General features: G+C 37.6%; 1 protein-coding gene across 1 annotated transcript; it reads right to left on the bottom strand.

Moving 5' to 3' along the window:
• Positions 1 to 1,310: 1,310 nt before the first annotated feature.
• Positions 1,311 to 10,616, bottom strand: LOC109072038 (dual specificity protein phosphatase 8-like). Its single transcript, XM_019088324.2, has 5 exons — positions 9,882 to 10,616; positions 4,720 to 4,886; positions 3,994 to 4,153; positions 3,618 to 3,741; positions 1,311 to 3,175 (listed from the first exon to the last, which is right to left on the bottom strand). The coding sequence occupies exons 1-5, from the start codon at positions 9,988 to 9,990 to the stop codon at positions 2,110 to 2,112; spliced, it is 1,626 nt and encodes a 541-aa protein (XP_018943869.2). The 5' UTR covers positions 9,991 to 10,616; the 3' UTR covers positions 1,311 to 2,109.
• Positions 10,617 to 18,926: the final 8,310 nt, after the last annotated feature.

Here is an 18,926-nt window from a genome sequence, read left to right as displayed (position 1 = left end):
AGGGCTCATAGATTTTAAACCACTCAGTCAGTCAAGTACAGTTGTAAATTTAAGCGTCTATTGTGTGTGTGTTTGTGGCTTCAGTAAGGTGCAGATCATTAGCGAGTGAATGGTAGCCTTCATTAGTGCTGAGTAGTCTGAAATGTATTTGCTGTAACTGATGTGAAAGACTTTTTCATTGAACACACACACACACACACACACACACACACACACACACACACACACACACACACACACACACACACACACACACACACACACATGGACATCTACAGAAACATGGCCTAAATTAGATCTTGACCATATAGAATACAGAACACAAATCTTAGCCTGTCAAGCAGCTTAATGGAAAGTCTAAAACAAAGCATCACAAATCTGTCTCCTCCAAGCAACACCTACCACAACAGACTCCAACACTTACTAATGAACGTCACTTATACACAATTAGATTTAGATGTTGATTGAAACTTTAATATTTGGAAATGAACCTCAGTGATGTAATCTGTTGAAGGGGATTGTTGTCTCCAACTGCTGATTGGCAGATTATATATATATATATATATATATAAAATGTGTTCAAATAAATGTTTTTTTTTTAAACCCCAACAATTTTAAAAAATAATTTATTTAACGTTTAGGGAACAAAAATCCCTTTAAATGTTCTCTGAACATTCTGAAGCAAGTAGTAACTTTTTAAAAATGTTAGACAAAAGTCCAACTAAAATGTTTCAGGAAAAAAAAGACCACATAACTTTGAATGAATGTTATATTAATTTTACTGGAGGAGTGTTTCTTCATAACTTTTAACATAAACTTGTCAGAACGTTTCGATAATTTTTCCTGATAGCAGGGTATCTATATATTTACTTTCAGTATATAAAACCAAAAGAAAGAAAAAACTACCATTTTGGACATTCATTTGTAAAAACACACAAACAAATATATATATATATATATAAAAAAAAAAAAAACACACACACACACACACACACACACACACACACACACACACACTATATATATATATATATATATATATATATATATATATATATATATATCTAATAATTTTTATTTATATATTTATATAATTTTTATTTATTTATTTATTTATTTATTTATTTATTTATTATTATTTGTATTTATAATTAGCGGTATTTAATATCAATAGAAGTTTATTGTTTGTCTCCATTTAGATAGCACACAGAGGTAAGGTGTGTGTACATGTATTGTAGGTCTTCCATTTAAAGCCATTATAAATGTGTGTTTGTGTTGTATTTGCATCAGAGACTCAGACAAAGACCGGAAAGTTTTCAAATAATATATTATTGCTCATTGCCAGAATGAAACCAATACAATAAATTAAAGCAAAAAATGCATGAAACTTTAAATAGACCTTTTAAATTGAAGTAAATGTCTTTTACATATATATGTAAATATGTCTAGATTTACAGCTTAGTACATAGTGCTGCTGGATGCAGCTTGTCTGTTTGTAGGTAGCCAGCCATTCTGAGCATGCTCAGTGCACAGTAGTAGGTCTGAGAGTATCTCAGCTTGAACATACACTTCATATTTCCACTCTTTTATTACACTGTTGATAAAAAGTATAACACTGAATAGGGACATTATTGAATGCAACTGCCCTTCTTTACTCAATTTATAGCTAAATAGAACATTGGGCAATGACAAAAAATAATGGTCACACAGCAATTACATCTTCTCAAAGTTGGGCATATGTACAGTTCCCCCTCAGAAGTCACCGTTAAGTGCGACTGCCCTAATTTGCATCAAAACCAGCATTAACACACACATACACACACTCATTTCATTCTTTCATGTATAGTGTCTTTGTATGATCATGCTAAAAGGTTGTCCTCCGTTAGTCCTCCTTCATTTTGAGTGTACCACAGGATGACATGCCAGAAAAAGGTCACTCCGTGAGGTCTTTGGTGTGAGTGCCATCTTTAGTGTATCCTAAATTACCCATTTTCTACCCTGGTTTGAAAAAGGTGGCAGAGACGAGCCCCTCTTAGATGCAAAGCTCTTTAACAACAGAACTCTGTAATTAAATAAACAGCTTTCACTGGAGTTAGATTGTCATCTTTGTCAGGATACCTCGATGACCTCCATGCTGCCAGAGAAACTGGATTGCTTGCCCAGCTTCCCAAATTCCTCGCTGCTTTGTGTTGTGTTAATACCCTCTTCGAACTCCATCTGGCAGCTGCGGCGCTTGTACTTCATGTCCACTTGCGATACACTGCACACTACTGCTTTCCCATCCTCGAGCCAATTGTTTTGAAAGTCCAGCGGCTCTGGCGTTTTGTCCCTTCCATGTTTGCTGGGCTTGGAGTTGCCACAGGCAGGACTGCTGCCTATGTGCACGGAGCTGCCTGTTCCAGATGGTGCCAAATTAGTGCCTAAGAACCAATGGCAGTCACCCGTGGGTGTGATAGGGGTGGTGGCCTCATTTGAGCCTCTGTGTGTGGTCCAAGAAGCAGACGTACCCAGCGGCAAGCTGAGGAAAGAAGGCGCCTTCAAGTTGGTCTTGCAAATGGGATCCTGGGGTCTTGGCCCGCAGTTATCCTGCTTCAGATTGAGGGAAAGAGTTAACCTCTCCAAGCCACCATTTTCCCACCTCTCGCTCTGCTGGCTCATCCTGGACTTGCTAGTCACATCAGTACACTGTGACTCCGTAGGGCTTGGGTGGTTCATCGTTGAAGGGTACTGGCATACTCCATTGCTGTTCCTCAGGCTGTCAAGTCTGCAGAGTTTGGGTATGTTTTCAGAGTCTGACGATGAGGAGTTTGGAGAAGATTGCTGGTTTTGGCTCGAGGAGTAGACAGACTTGATGTCAAGGGAGAAGGAGCACTTGAGCCGTTTGTTTTGAAGGATCCGTTCATTGGACAGGTGAAGGGAGCTTAGGTCTTTCTGCAGTGATGTAGGCAATGGAGGCTTTACGGTGATCTCTGTAGTCCGCTGGTCACAGCGTTCGCTCTCCGAGCGTTCCTGTTCCATCTTCTGGACCTCCTCCACCTTTTCATTTGGCTTCCCTGATAACCTTATAGGCTCACAGGGTAGACTCTTCTTCATCTGCAAGCCTCTCTCGAACTCCAGCAGCTGACCCAAGAAGTTGAAGTTCGGAGATATTGATGGCCGACGGTCCTTTACAAACCTACAGGAAGTACATAAGATAGGAACAAATTCAATCGGATGCCAAAATTCAACTGGTTTTCTATTCTTAGCTAAGTCTAGAGACATTTATACAATTGCTGGTCTGGTCTTGGTTTTAGCTGGTGGACCAACACAGACAGACAACTATGCTGGTAAACCAACGGAGGCTTGCTAATTAAGCTTGTTAAGAATACCAGTATCTCATGGTGGGGACCACAACAGCTAAACACCATATTTTATTTGACAAAAACAATATTGTGATTTGGATGATGGTCCCTGTCATGGGATGCTGATACCAGGCTTCGTAACCAGCATTTTTGGTTGGTGAATAATATGACTATGTTGTTCCACCAGCTAGACCTTAAGCAAACAACCTTGGACCTTAGTCTAGGCTTGGTCCAGCAGTCCATAGAGTATCTGAACCTCCAAAGAGCTGCAGTTACCTGTAGGCATCATCTGAAGACAGGCCCATAGTTTTCATGATGTAGGCAATGGCAATGGTTGCAGAGCGGGATATGCCAGCCAAGCAATGGACGATGACTCTGCAGTTTGACACCTTGGCTTTGTCTGTGGACAGAGAGAATAGCAAACCGGTCAAAAGCAGTTCCACTGTTAAACTGCACACAAAGCATGAGGTCACCTCACGCGCCCACCTCGAACGCTGACATCACTCATACCTCCCTCAAATGCTGATACACAGATGGCTTGTGTTAACAAAACCCCAAACCTTAGAGGTTCAAAGTTCTCTAACTTCTTACGAACTTGCTTCTAGAATTCTCCACTGTCAATTTAGCAAACCACAGAGTCTCAGGTTCTTACCAATGAACTCGTTGGTTTTTTCCAACCAAGGAAGCAGCTTCTCGCAGTAGCTGTCGTTGACGGGAATGCGCATGAAGTGGTTGTCGCTGATGAAGTCAGGTTTGGGGCAGGTGTTGCTGGCATTGAGAACATAGGTGATTCCATTCTGAGTCATCAGTTCCTGTTAAAAGATGGAAGTTATGAAGAAATTCATACAGACAGACCAATTCTACAGAATTCCACTGACAAATATAGAACTAGGGGAAAAAAAACATCCAACTTCTTCCTTGAGTGGGTCTGAAGATCCTTTCTATCAGTGAGTCTGTCACGCATGCTAAAGCTATTGTAAATAAGAAATATGTAGAAAGATAATAAAATGTTTTGGTGGTGAGTTTCATGTCAACTTGACAGGGCTAACAACCTAACATCAATGAAAGTATTTCCGGGAATGCATTCAGCTGCCTGTTATCTAAGTAAGTGATGAGATACGCTACAATTCAGTTGTTCCAAGGTATGTGCAAACAGATAAAATAACGCAGATAAAAGAAAACTATTCCTAGTTATCTGATGATGCAAGATTCATTTTTTATGTCTTCACGGCAAGAATTGTTGAGTGCTTGAAACTGAAAGCATTTTCTTGATACAATGATATTCAAGGGGTCTGTAGGTGATAGTTATACAGCAAACCAAGTCATAGATTATTATTATTTTTTTTACATTCTTATTTAATTTTTGAGGTCTACCAACCTTATTGAGGACGTCTCTTTGGGAGCCCAAGTACAGGTGGGGCAGGATGCGGGTGGGTCCGACGTTGGCCACAGGTAAACAGGGTTGGGACAGGCTGAGAGGTAGAATAGTGGCTGGTTTACTCTCACACAGGTCGGGAAAACAGGAAGAGAATGCTGCAAAGCCACCTGAAAGAGTAGAGAGAAGAAGAGAACCGTTTCTAACACACAGTTTGCTACAAACTTAACTACTTACAGTAAGAATGGAAAAATAGTAACAATGAAGGGGGTTTCCAAACATCCTAACTGACTGAATTACACATGAGCCTCAAACACAAACTCCACAGGGGCCAATAAGCCTTTCCGCTATGCAGAAACATCCTGCACTAGCATATCCAGCACACTTAGTGTACAGTAGATGACCCTCCGCCAGGATGAAGCCAATACCATGGCATTGTTTTTACACTCTCTGAACCCATATTTACATTTTCACTCAAGCAAACCAGTCTCTAACCTCTATAGCTCTAGCTAGCGTATCGGTCTACACTACTGCTGGGTTGCAAGAGTGGCTAACCCTGTCTTTGAAAAGGAAATGAGAAAACCAGTGGGCTGGTGAAAGCTGAGCTCTGCCACTTTACGAGGCAGATAGGGTGTCAGTGTCTGGTTTTCTGGTCTCCTGCTTCCTGCATGATCTCATCTCCGCTCCCTGTGACCAGCATCACACAGTGGGAATGAGGCAGGCCACAGGAACACTGACACCCAACCAGAGCTCTGAGGAAGCACGTACACACACACACACACACACACATACACTCTCTCACACATTTTCATTGTGAATGATTCCAGCTTCTAAAGGCCCGTTCACACCATGGGCCAGAACTATGACGATAACTATAAGACATTGTTTTAAAAATTGTTCTTCATTTAAAAGAATAACAAGTCCACACCACAACTCATGGAACAAATGAACAACATCATTGGAATCGCTTTCAGAACGAATTTTTTTTTTTTTTTTCAGAATCCATCCTGCTTTAAAGAGCTCAATCTTTCGCTGACAGATCAGCTTATAATAAACAGAATGTTATCATTGAACATATACTGAAGTAGACACTGATATAGTTATTGTTCTTGCGTGAACAGGACTTTAGTCTTATAGTCTAGTAGAGGATTTTAAACGTTTTATTGCAAAGGACCCCCAAAAGCGATATTATAAACTTTTGGATGTTATACGTCATTGTGCTAAAATTAATAATAATAATAAAAAATAAAAATGAAAAATGATTTTTTTTCTAAGCAGTATTTGATATAGTGGAAACATTTTAACTTATTATTAATATTATTATTATTATTATTATTATTATTATTATTACTATTTTATTTATTTATTTTTTGAATAGCACTTCTAAAAATATACCACACAATAAATATCATTCCAAAGCAGCTTGACAGAAAGGTTTGCTCTATAAAATGTGGTTGCATACAACTTATATCATATGTGTGTAAATAAAATTGTGCATAAAATACACACATACCCATGTACTGGACTCAGTATTTATTTGTTTGGACCATGTACAATGTTTTAACTTAACTATTTTCCATTTAATGCATTGTACTAGATTTACCCTGATTTCCATCTGCAATTATTTTGGGATCTCAAATTAAACCATTTTTACCCCCTTATTTGGTGACCTCAATCCTAAAACAGCACTATTTAAATTCACAATGTGATTGTGTTATTCCTTTAAACAACTGAAATAAAGACAAAAATAAAAAGGAACTGCTGATTTGGAATCAGTACTCGCTCATCGAGACATCTGAGACATGTTACCTCAGGCTCCGAGAAAAGCCGGCAGACAGGGCAATGACATCACTTTGAATTAGTGTTTGAGTTTGCCTGCATGATTTGTCTGAGACATACAGGCACATGCAAATCAAGACGGGGGAATGACTATTACAAAACAGGGAGAGACCGAGAAACAAAATAGCGACAGAAGAAGCGAAACATTTGAATACAGGCAAAAACAGCAGATGAGCTCATCGGCGTGAAGAGTCTGTAAGCAGATGCATGTGACTGGAGAAGGCAATTATTCATCCATCAGTCCATTCATTTCATCCAATTCAAGATTTACTAACCCAGTTCACAGCAGATAAAGAGTTCTGTACTTTTCAATGTAACATTCACATGACATCACTCGGCAAGGCCATTAGATATGCTATGTGAGTCAGACCAAACAGACCTGTTTAAAAGACCTTATCACGTGAGTCACAAATGACATCATGACCTACTCTTGTCACGGAAAAAAGTGTCAGTGTTACTCGATTCACACCGGCGTAACCCCAGGCCATTGACTTCATGCCAAGAGTTCACCAAGCTACCAGGAAGCTGTTTCAAACCACTCGCTTAGTCAGTTTTGATTATATAAAAGCACAAGCCGAATATTCAAATCAGCTACATGCTTTGTTTAAAAGGAGCGCCTGGCCCTTTAAGGCCCAGCTCAAGGGCTGCCTGTTTCCAGCTATTAAAAGCAACCGCCAAGCAGGATGACATCATCGCTCAACACGCGGGTGGCCAACGGGCCGTCTCTCCTCTTCGGGATACACACGCACACACATATGCAGCCCAGAAGTTTTGACTAGCACTCAGTGCACCGGCACCATGCAGGCGAGGTGAACATGCTCTGACATGAGCTTTTAACATCCCACGACTGATTAGCCTGCTTTATGACATCACAAGCCAAAGTGAAAGCCAGTTTCCAGGCCATGCAGAAAAAGAAAGGGCCTGCAGACGTGAAGTGCCTTGACTGAATTAGTGCAGACCTGGTTGGCCGTCCTGATGGCTGACATTCCACAGGCATGATGTCAGCGTGTCCTAGTGTGCCGGACAGAGGGGCGGAGCAAATCCGCTCTGAGGGTTGCATGAGATGCGGCTCGCCGAGATAAAAATGACTTCATTATTGATTTTAGTGTAGGATCAACTTATATTCCGTGTTGCAAGCAACCGTCTTGTTTTGCATAAATCGCAAAACTTCCAGAAAGTTCTCACATAAAAAAATCTGACACATATTTCTCTAGAAAAAAAAAACACACGAAAATCACACATAAAAACAAAAAAAATAAAAAAAAAAAATAAATAAAACATACCAAATTAAATAAAATAAATAAATAAATAAAAAAAAAAATAAAGAAAGAAAAAAAAAAATAAAAAAATAATAAATGACTTAAAAGAAAGAAAGAAAGAAAGAAAGAAAGAATCTATTTTCTTACTTTTCCAGTACAAAAAAATCTATTTTTAAATCAAGACAATTACTTGACAAGTAAATGACTTAAGAAGTCTTGTTTTCTGAGAAACGGATCAAAATGAAGTGAGCTTATGCTTAAACCAAGTACAAATATATGACAGTGGGGTTCAGAAAAATTGTTTTCTCACTCTGCTGGCAGATATTTGTTCATGTTTTAAGCATAAATTAACTTCATTTTGATCCGTTTCTCAGCAAACAAGACTTCTTAAGCCACTGCGCATCTCCATTTAATAATGTTTCAATAGTTGTACTGGAAAACAAGACAGACATACCGAAAAAGAACAACAGTGAACCTCAAGTAGTGACTTAGCAACTTAGTGGCAAGATCCACAAAAATGTGTTTTGGTTTTCCTGAACATCTGGTTTGAAATATTACAGTTTCTGAAAGAGGATTTAGGGAAAAGCAGCACAGATCCCCTCTCTAGTGAGCAGAGAGATCTCAATGATATCAGTCCCCTGAAATATCCTCAGTGCTCCACATGGTGCGCAGGAGTTACACTTACAGGCTGGAAAACTCAATGGCTTTCAGAGAATATACTGGTGTGATCCTAATGTTAATTATATTAATTATATTATTAAAATAGACTATATCTCTAACTACTTTTCTTTCTATTTAATTGCTTTTGTTTCTCTTTTGTAAGTTGCTTCGGATAAATGCATTTAGTTTTGTAGTTTTTTTTTTATGGAATGAGAGCAGAGCTGTGGCTACGTTTTTTGAGATGAAATAAAACAAGAAAAATGTGCATTATGTGAGTGTGTGCATGAGTGTGCATGAGGACTAAATACAGATCTGTAGTGTTTAGGGCCTTGCTTAGCAGGAGCTTACAACAAGTGTGCTAATTTTGTTGAGGGGGACATGATACTCCAGCAAGTTCAGACACATTCAGATTGATGGTATGACACAATGTCATATTTCAAATCTCAAAGTCATCGGATTTCCATATTTCTGCTGTTGATGTCAACGCATGATAGATCGAAGGCCATTAAAATCTGCTGAAACAGTATTGCAATTCTTCACCTGAACTTTTGTCCCACAATGCAATAAATTAGATGTGAATGAAGATGTTGCAACAAAACACGACATTACCTCATCATTTGGGATGAGTTTCTCAAATATCACACATGTAACTTAAGAGCTAAAGGTTTCATTTGAAATATTCACAAAATAAATAAATAAAAAAAAAAAAAAAAAAAAAAAAAATACTAATCTACATTAATGTGCGTAAAAAAAAAAAAATCAAAGACAGTATCTATTTCCCCTTATATATAAACAAAATAGCTGTATAATGTAAGGTACTTAAAAATACAGGTGTTATAAAATCATTAAAAATAATAATAATAATCTATTTAAGTATAATACATAATTTAATTTTAAAAGTATATAAATTACATTTAATATCTAATTAAATATATCTAAAATATATTTTAATTTCCACACACACACACACACACACACACACACACACACACACACACACACACACACACACACACACACACACACACACATAATAATTTCAATTATAAATATAGAAAAATGAAAGAACATTAAGTAAGCAAGTCTTCTTCTGTGTTGCCAGTGTATCAAAGATCGAATCTCTTGATGACAGGTGACTAAAAATCGACTGCACCCCCCTGAAGCCACTTGTCATCAATGTCCAAACATATGAAGGAGGTCAGTGAGATGCAATAACAGAGCGAATGAGACACACGCTTGCATTTACATGCACATATGCATACATACTGTAAAGCAATGATGCACTCTGATACACTCCCATGACTGCACTGACAGAGTGACGAACTGAAGGAGAAATTAATCACAAATAACCCAAAGATGCATGCAAACCCTACAGTCCCACAAACACACACTCTCTTTCCAGCTCACCTCTCAGATCTCGCCCTTCTTTGATGCGCCTGACGCGCATCTTCAGCCTCATCTCGCTCTCGTGCATGTCTGTCCACAGCGGAGGAGGGATCACCAAGTCAACGGGCATCCAGGCGACACGCAGAAAACCTACACAATCCACTCGGAGCTCAGATGAGCGCTAGGACAGAGGTGGAGATGCTTCCTCTGGAGATAAGGGGATGAAAAGGCCTTTGTGTTTCAGCTGCCGCCGCAGCTGCGCTCTTTACTCTCGTGCGTCTCTTCACTTCTGACTTTGGCTCGGCGCGCTCCTGCCTCTCTATTGTTGAGCCTCCTCCCTCTCGCTCGCTCGCTCCCTCCCCGTCTGTGAATGAGCGCACTGCCTGTGCTCTACTGGGGCCTGTGTTCAGTAATAGCTCATGTGTAAGGCATGCAACCACATTCCTGACTCATCAGACAACTATGCGGCCACTGATGGGGCCAGAGCCGCGCGCGGAGGGAAGAGCGGCTCCTACGCCTGCCGGACAACAGCGCGCGCCGTGTGTATGTGTGTGTATGTATGTGTGTGTTTGCATTCAACAAAGGAGCCCTAGTTGCTTTCGACCGACCTCTCTGCTTACTGTAGTCATCACCATTGCTTATGTAATGGCTCATTATCACGCGCATGATCTGTGTCCTGTCACTGGGAAGTCCATGGGAAGTCCAAGTTGACTCACGCCTAGCACATCACACTTTAACAGAAGAACAGTTTGTCCTGGAATCAATCAGCGTTAATCACGGATGACATCATTCATTAATCATTAGCCATTAATCATGCACAATGATATCACGATGGATATGTGAAAATACTTAAAATGCTAAAAGCTTCATGAAACTACAGCATTAAGATTCATTTTGGTGATATTTTGTGGGCAATAAAGGCTCATTGTCATATATTGGCCATTAATCACCCATGCTGATATCATGATGCGAGAGATGGACTCTATCTAATGCACTTCCATCTATCACAGAACAAATTAATACAAACATAAATAACTAAAAAAAAAAAAACAGCAAACATAAGCACAAATCAAATAAAATGTATACAAACTATGAACCATGATGTCAGTATGGATGAATCCATTATTTGTCCATTTCTCTGCGACAGATGCATATGTATAAGTATCTAAAGAGCTACAAACTTTGTGAAACTGCAGAATAGTTGTGCAGTCTATGACCAGTGTTGGGGAAACTTACTTGTAATGCATTACAATATTGGGATACTCCCTTAAAAAAGTAACTAATTGCATTACTTAGTTACTTTTATGGAAAGTATCACGCTACTTTTAGTTGGGCTTACTTGTTTGTTTTTAATATAAGTTTTGGCAAATGTAAGAAGCCTTTTCACACTAAAAGTGAAATGAATAAGCCACAGGCTGAAGGAAATGTATATTTAAAATCATTTTTGTTTATTCGTATGGATGGATTGTCAAAGGTCACCAGCAAAGACATTGCTTAAGAAAATGGGATTAAATAAAGGATATTTGTGTTATTTAACATATTTAATTATTATAGGTTTGCGTCATTTTCTGAGTTTGCATTTGACTGTTTTTATTCATATTGAGGAATTTTATCCATGAATTTCTATAGATATGAATTTTATTCATATCTGTTTTTGTGCAAGTGAGATGAATACATGCATGCTGACATTTAGTCTAGAACTACAGTAACATCATGTTCACAAATTGCAGCATACAGTAAATGTACAGTCATAGCTAAAATTCAGCAAAGTTTTGCAAGTCAAAAAAAGAAAGAAAAAAAGAAGTCAGTTGTCAATCAATGGTCATTAATTATCCATATCATGATGGGATAGTTTGAATTTACATGACAGATGCAAATTTAAACATACATAAAGTTCTAATACCTTGGTTAAACTGCAGCAATCACATTTTGCATGCAAAAAAAAAAAAAAAAAAAATCCTCACAAAATTACCATTCGATTGAAATGACTGGATTTTGCTCGTGGAGAATCAACTAACAATATTTTGTTCAAAATATATTTTGAAAAAGGCTTTATTTATTTGGGTTAATATAGGCTAATTCACATCAGTGGGGTCCAAAGTTGTTTGGTTACTAACATTGTTTAAAATATCCTCTTTTTTGTTCCACTTACAGGTTTGGAGTGACATGAGGGTGAGTAAATGATGACAGAATGCTCATTTCGGCTAAACTGTCCCTTTAAATGTTGTTTGTTTGTTATATACAGAGACACAGGTTCAACCTTGCCTTTTTCCATCTCCCTGTTGGCTGGCTGCAATGGTGCAGTGACATTTTTCAAGGTTGCGCTGGTTGCCAGATCAGTGAAACTGGAGAAAGCAAATTAGGACCTGGCGGGTTCATGTACCAGTTTTAATTGAGGGGCTTTTCGCTGACCGGCCTGCACGTTTCTGTTTGTCCGGTGTGTGTGTGTGTGTGTGACTGCAGTGCTGTAAATAGGTGTGCGAGTAAGGTAGCTATTTCTGTACGTGAAGGTGTTGAGGAATATACTACATCTTTAATGCAGGAACAACGACACTGACTGCTGAATGACTGCCAGAGAGCCCCTATACACACATATACACACACAGGCTTTTGCATGCAATTATAAACTGATCTAAAAATGAGAAATATGATAATTGCCTGAATGTGTGTACACTTGAGGGAACACAGGTGCTAATTCAAACACACACACACACACACAAACACACACACACACACACACACACACACACACACACACAAGCAATATGTGCTGCCCAGCAACAGAGGACAATAAAAAAAAAAAAAAAATGTCACGTGATTTTTTGCCTTTTTTTTTTTCTTTGCAAAACTGAATGTAGACAAGTACTCCAGAACCACTAGATGGCAGTAGACTAACATAGCACAGTCTTCATAGCATCTGCTGGAGCCTGACATGCTCTTTTGGAGTCTCTGGCTGTGTTCTTCAGAATGGAAAATTAGCTTACTGAATACTGAATACTGCACAGGACATGCTGTCTACCTTTTTTTTTTCTTTTCTTTTTTTTTTCATAGTATGTGAAACAGAAAATAGAAGCATAAATAAATGTTTCAAACAAAGAGGTCTAATATTCTTGGAGAGAACTGCATTATAAACCTATGATCTCGATGCTGCCATCTTTGCTTCATAGGCAGTTATTTCAGCGAATCACACAAGGTATAAATAACATCAGAAATATCACTGTTAAATGTAATCTTTATAAAATCTCAAAATGAATATCCATCTTCATACTGTATACACTCTTGTGATGCCTACATTCATTTTTAAACAATCAATTGGAGTCTCTAGGGTTTAATTTTTCATATATTTAGACAGAATTTATCAATTGTCAACCATACAAGTTTTGTCCAGCATTATATATAGTACAAAGTATATAGTATAGGATAGTATCCATGTCCGTACTTTAAATTTTAATATTCTGACTTTAATAATTTAGCTTTCAGGGTATCATTTTTCATTTATTAGGTACATAAAATATATCAGTTATTGGCCATAACATAAAATAATTATAATAAAATATTTATCGGCTTATAGGTATTGGACAGCAATCATATCTGTATATCTGTTACTTTGCATTCTTATCCAGATTTTAATACAAATATCTTAATTAATGCACTAAATTAATATCAATTATATTAATATCAATTAATGCACTAAAACGCAGATTGTAGCTTTAACATTTCTGTTTTATTCACCAAACCTGAAATGAAAGTTGCATTACATGCACTCTGCTCTATCATATACAAATGAGGTACAGTATGTAGGTCACAGTGAAACTTCATGCATATATATATATATATATAATTTTTAGACACTGTGCATAGTTCACATACTACTGTACAGAAACAGTATGAGAAATATGCTAGTCCACGCTATTTTCTAAAACAGAGCTCCGATCAAACATACGTAGATCTATTAGTTCACTGCACAGCAAATGTACCCATTTAACCCAAAGCAAGAGCCTTCAGGAGGGATGATCGGGTTTATTTCTCTGATGTAGGCAGGAGATGTGGGAAGAAAAGGGGGGAAGGTTGAAGGGAAATAAATCACACATTCTTGCACAGTGAGCTAACCTCGGTACATCTTTGCAGACTTTACGCCACCCACCAGGTCTGATGAGGGGCTTTATTTTAGTCTTCTAAAATATTACACGGATTTAGATCAGAATGTCTGCGGAGCTTCATAATTCCTAATACAGAGCATGCAATTTTCTGAAAAAAAAAAAGCATGTCCGATGCAATAACATGTTTGAAGAAAATGTCTGTGTAAATCATGTAAGCGGCCATCTCTCATCTCTCACTCCCCATAAGGCCATGACACTCCATAGCATCTCCTAATCTTTGCATGATATCAGCACACTGCAATGCCGCATCGGTTTATACACGTCCTCTGCGCGATTCATCTGTCTAAATTACCAGAGCAGGTAAATGGCGCAGGCATCCTGCGACAGCTCAGAGCCTGTGTTGACAGAGCTGGTGGTTAAGACTCTGGCAAACAAGCAATCAATATGTAATTCCAGCCGTGACGTGGCTCTCGGCCGCTGTCCTGGCATGCCATGGCCATGATGTAGTGGACCGTCATTAGAAATGTACACCCTAATAAACCCCCTAACAGCTGCAGGAGTGAAGAGAGCCCAAATCTGGCCGAAGGGTCACTGACTTGGAAGACATTTGGAGAGGTTGACCTGTGAGGTCACTGGAAGCCCAGGGAATTTTTATGTTGGGCTCTGTCAATGCTTGCTGAAGGATGTGCTCATGTTGTGTTGTTAGACAGCAGTCGCAATTAAACTTTGAACTGCAATTGCACAAACACACATGAACATGCAGCTTCAACGGTGAAGAGTGGAATTTATGTAACTGCAAAAATATATGCTGCTGATTATGGAAAACTTTAGCATTCAACGGGTCTCATTCAGTATCCATGTGATATTTGAGTATACAACCAGTTTCCTTGTACAACCGGCTTCACAAAGAAATCATGATTCATCAATAATTTAGCCCAAAAAATCTTAAATTTACAATAAAATTTAGAACCAAATGAAACCATATGTGTGAAAAACAATCATACTGTATGTACTATATATGTATATATATATATATATATATATTCCAGTAAGAACTCTAGCTGCTGCATTTTGGACCAGCTGGTGTTTGTTTATTAAGAGCGCAGAGCAACCACACAATAAAGAATTACAATAATCTAACCTTGAGGTCGTGAACGCTTGAATTAACGTTTCTGCATTTGACATTTAGAGCACAGGTCATACTTTAGATATATTTTAAAGTTGGAAAAATGCGGTTTTACAGATGCTAGAAATATGTTTTTCAAAGGAAATATTGCTATCAAATAGCACACCTAGGTACCTAACTGATGACGAAGAATTGACAGAGCAGCCAGTGTTAGACAGTGTTTTAGTTCATTACATGCAGTCAGATAATTAACACCTCTGTTTTTTTGTTTGTTTGTTTGTTTGTTTAAATTTATCACCACAAAATTTAGCAACAACAAATCAATATTCAACAACAACTATTATATCAACTATGCATTCCGTTAGTTTTGCTAATTGGTATGTATCGTCAGGCTGCGAAGAAATATAGAGCTGAGTATCATCAGCATAACAGAGAAAGCTAGCAGCATGTTTCCTGATGATATCTCCCAAGAGTAACATGTAAAGCGTGAAAAGCAACGGTCCTAGTACTGAGCCTTGTGGTACTCCATACATAACCTACTAAAAACAACTTAAAAGTTTAAAGTTTCAAACGAAAAACTAAAATCAAAACTAAGAACCAATAGAAAAAAAAAAGAAATACAACCACGATCGGTTATTTGTATCTCAGATGAGAGCAGTCTCAGTACTATGGTGCAGTCTAAATCCTGACTGGAAATCCTCAGAGATATCATTTCTTTCTAAGAAGGAACATAGCTGAGAGGATTCTGCCATTTTTAAGGCCACACGGCCATAAAGGCTACACTATACATGTGGCAAAAAGTGCAAGTGAAAATAACAGGAGAAAAAGCTATTATTCACCATGAATGATTTCCAACTTACCACAGTTGTTTGATGAACTTGTGTAAAACGAAGCGAAAGAGAGAAAAGAAATGTTAGGAAATGTGAATGGAAACACAAATGACAAGCTAACGGAATGCTAACGGTGCACTAGTGGTTTAAATTAAAAGTGAACAATGTCAAATTGTTTTGATAGATGATATCAAAAACATGGTTAGAATTAAGTTATATTTTAGCCATTTAAACAACAGAGTGATAGTAAGATATGACCACTAGAAATATGCTCATACAGGTTTGCAGCATTGCAGGGAAGTGGAGTAGATAGTAAATTTCAACATGTTGTATTTATCATCATTTTTACATATTGAATGTATGTTTTAAAAAAAAAGACCATATGTCATGAGCACTGCTGAAATTGTGCATGCTCAAATGTGGCCGAAGCTTTAAGGTTTGACATATATGCAACATCACAAATTAATATACAGTAAGTGTTGCCATTTACATAGTCAGATAGCGTAGAGTATATTTGGGGACTTGTAAACACACAGAGGCATGTGTTTCACACTCATTGGCCTACATTAACATGTTGAATGGGGCTCTGCACACAATCATTCATAGTGGGATGTAAATATGGCTCTGGTGCCTGTCCCAGGGAAAGTCTCATTTATTTTATTATTTTTTGGTCATTTGAGGAGCATTCCCACTTCAAACAAGTGCCAAACATAAATATGCTTCAAACAAATGACAACTTTATGGCTGTTATTTAAATCACAATGTTTAAAAAGCTCTCATTACTCTTCACATGTGTGCGCTGAAGAAAATGTGTACCAGAACAGACTGGAAACAGAGGACTGCAAGCGTTCATGATGTTTAGAGAAGATGAATAGGTGGTGGTCTAGTCACAGAGAGTCTGCGTGTGTGTGTACGGCCTGTTACTTGCTGCTTTTTACTATGCACTTCAAATTTCTGATGCAATAAAAAAAAAAAAAAATGTTCAAAAAAAAAAAAAAAAAAAAAAAAAAAAAAAAAAATATATATAATATATATATATATATATATATATATATATATATATATATATATTGCAGTATATCTCAGTCAGAGAAAATGTTTATATATATATTTTTTTCTCACAGAATTAATTATCTTTTCCTGTAGTAATTTTGATGGAAAAAAAGTTAACATCAAGATTAAGCCACAGTACAGCAGAAATATTGGGATAGTTGCTCACAGAATTAAACTATTGCAACGTTGTATCCACATGTTTCCAGTGGCACAGTAGATTGAAAATTCACAAACATCTTTAGCACTTTTAACTTAAATCTAAAACATGTATTCACTTTACTTAAACGCATTATCTGTTGTTTGGTTTTCGGTTCTGAATTCAAATTTGTTGAAAATGTGCTCACTCTCAGGACATCCAAGATTAGGATGAGTTTGTTTCATCATCGGATTTGGAGAAATGTAGCATTGCATCAGTGTCTCAGCAATGGATGCTCTGCAGTGAATGGGTGCCGTCAGAATGAGAGTCCAAACAGCTGATAAAAACATCACAATAATCCACAAGTAATCCACACCACTCCAGAACATCAGTGAACATCTGGAGAAGATAAAAGAAACAAATTATTAAGGCATTTAAACTTCAGTCTGTTGCTTTCGTCTAGTAAAATATGATTCTATAATCCATAATAACACTTCCTCCAGTGGAAAAGTAAATTTCCTGTTGTCTCTCACATCAAAATACACCAGCATATTTGTTTAGAGCTGTTTTGGACTATTTTGGTTTGTAAACAGTGCTTGATCCGTGCAGATTTCTGTCCTGATTGAGATGAGCTGACTTTTTCACTTTTCTTTTGCCGTAAGTTAAAAACATCTTAATGCTGGATGTGTTTCATCTTTTGTCTTCTCCAGATGTTAACTGATGGACTGGAGTAGCGTAGATTACTTGTGGATTATTGTGATGTTTTTATCAGCTGTTTGGTCTCTCATTCTGACGGCACCCATTCACTGCAGAATTTTCAATTTCGGGTGAACTATTCCTTTAAATATGGTGAATGACACTCATATTGGTTTATATAAGCATTGTCAACCAAAATATGCTTGTCCCTGAGCTCTTTTATTTTTGAATATTGGGAAAACTAACTCTAACATGAACATGGCAGCAGGACTGATCCTGGGTGAGTGGATCTCAGAGCCTCAACACGAGACATGATGAGCTAAATACATAAATAAATAAAGACACACATGAATAAATAAACACTTTAAAGGACAAAATAAACAAGATTCTGCCATTCTTGTGTTTATCTCTGGTTCACGGTAGAACGCAAAATAAATCAATAATTCGAGGGAATTAACAAAGCAGTAACTTTTCATATCTTTGTACAAAAATGTTCCCTGTATAAAGGAATACTGGTTTTGTTTTCAGCACCAGCTCACTCTTCCACAGCACTGTCGCACACTGTTGACTTCCTCCTCGCTGGTAAACTCGGGTCATCTCGTTAGAGCAGTGCGTGTCGTGTTACTGCAGCGCTGCCGGCAGCTGTCGAGCGATCCTCCGTTCCTTTTTCAGCAGGGATGATAACAGTGTTTGTGTTGCCCAGGCGACTGCCGTGATTAAAACACGGGGGCGAACAGGATGCCATGCGTGCGTCGCGAATGTCAACAGATGCGCGTCTATTTCAGGACGAGGAGAGAGAGAGATGGAGCGAGATTCACTTACACGTCTCGACACCTTTACAGAGTTGTGCCATATACAGAGATCAATATAACATAAAAAAACCATTATCAAAAACAAGGCTACCACTGATATATTCAAAAACCATAAAAAACTTAAAACAAATAAAAACAAATTAATTTGTTTGTTTTTATTATTTTTTAGTTAACTAACAATAACAACCTTAACAAAAAGAAAGTTATTGTTAAAAGAGATAAAAAATTACAATAAAATAAAATAAAAATAAAATAAAATAAACATTAACTTAAAAACAAAGTTTTCAAGGCAATATTTCTCATTTTGGTTTAG

Source organism: Cyprinus carpio, chromosome A18 (assembly GCF_018340385.1).
Source record: "Cyprinus carpio isolate SPL01 chromosome A18, ASM1834038v1, whole genome shotgun sequence".
In the NCBI taxonomy this organism is placed as follows: Eukaryota; Metazoa; Chordata; class Actinopteri; order Cypriniformes; family Cyprinidae; genus Cyprinus; species Cyprinus carpio.
This window is presented reverse-complemented; position numbering and strand designations above follow the sequence as displayed.

Bases quoted from the DNA above. Each gene is read 5' to 3' on its own strand.
- LOC109072038 (XM_019088324.2), bottom strand. From the start codon at position 9,990: ATGCCCGTTGACTTGGTGATCCCTCCTCCGCTGTGGACAGACATGCAC. The intron at 4,887-9,881 runs GTGAGCTGGAAA...CTACTCTTTCAG, and splicing joins AGAAGGGCGAGATCTGAGAG to GTGGCTTTGCAGCATTCTCT. The intron at 4,154-4,719 runs GTTGGTAGACCT...ATCTTTTAACAG, and splicing joins AAAGAGACGTCCTCAATAAG to GAACTGATGACTCAGAATGG.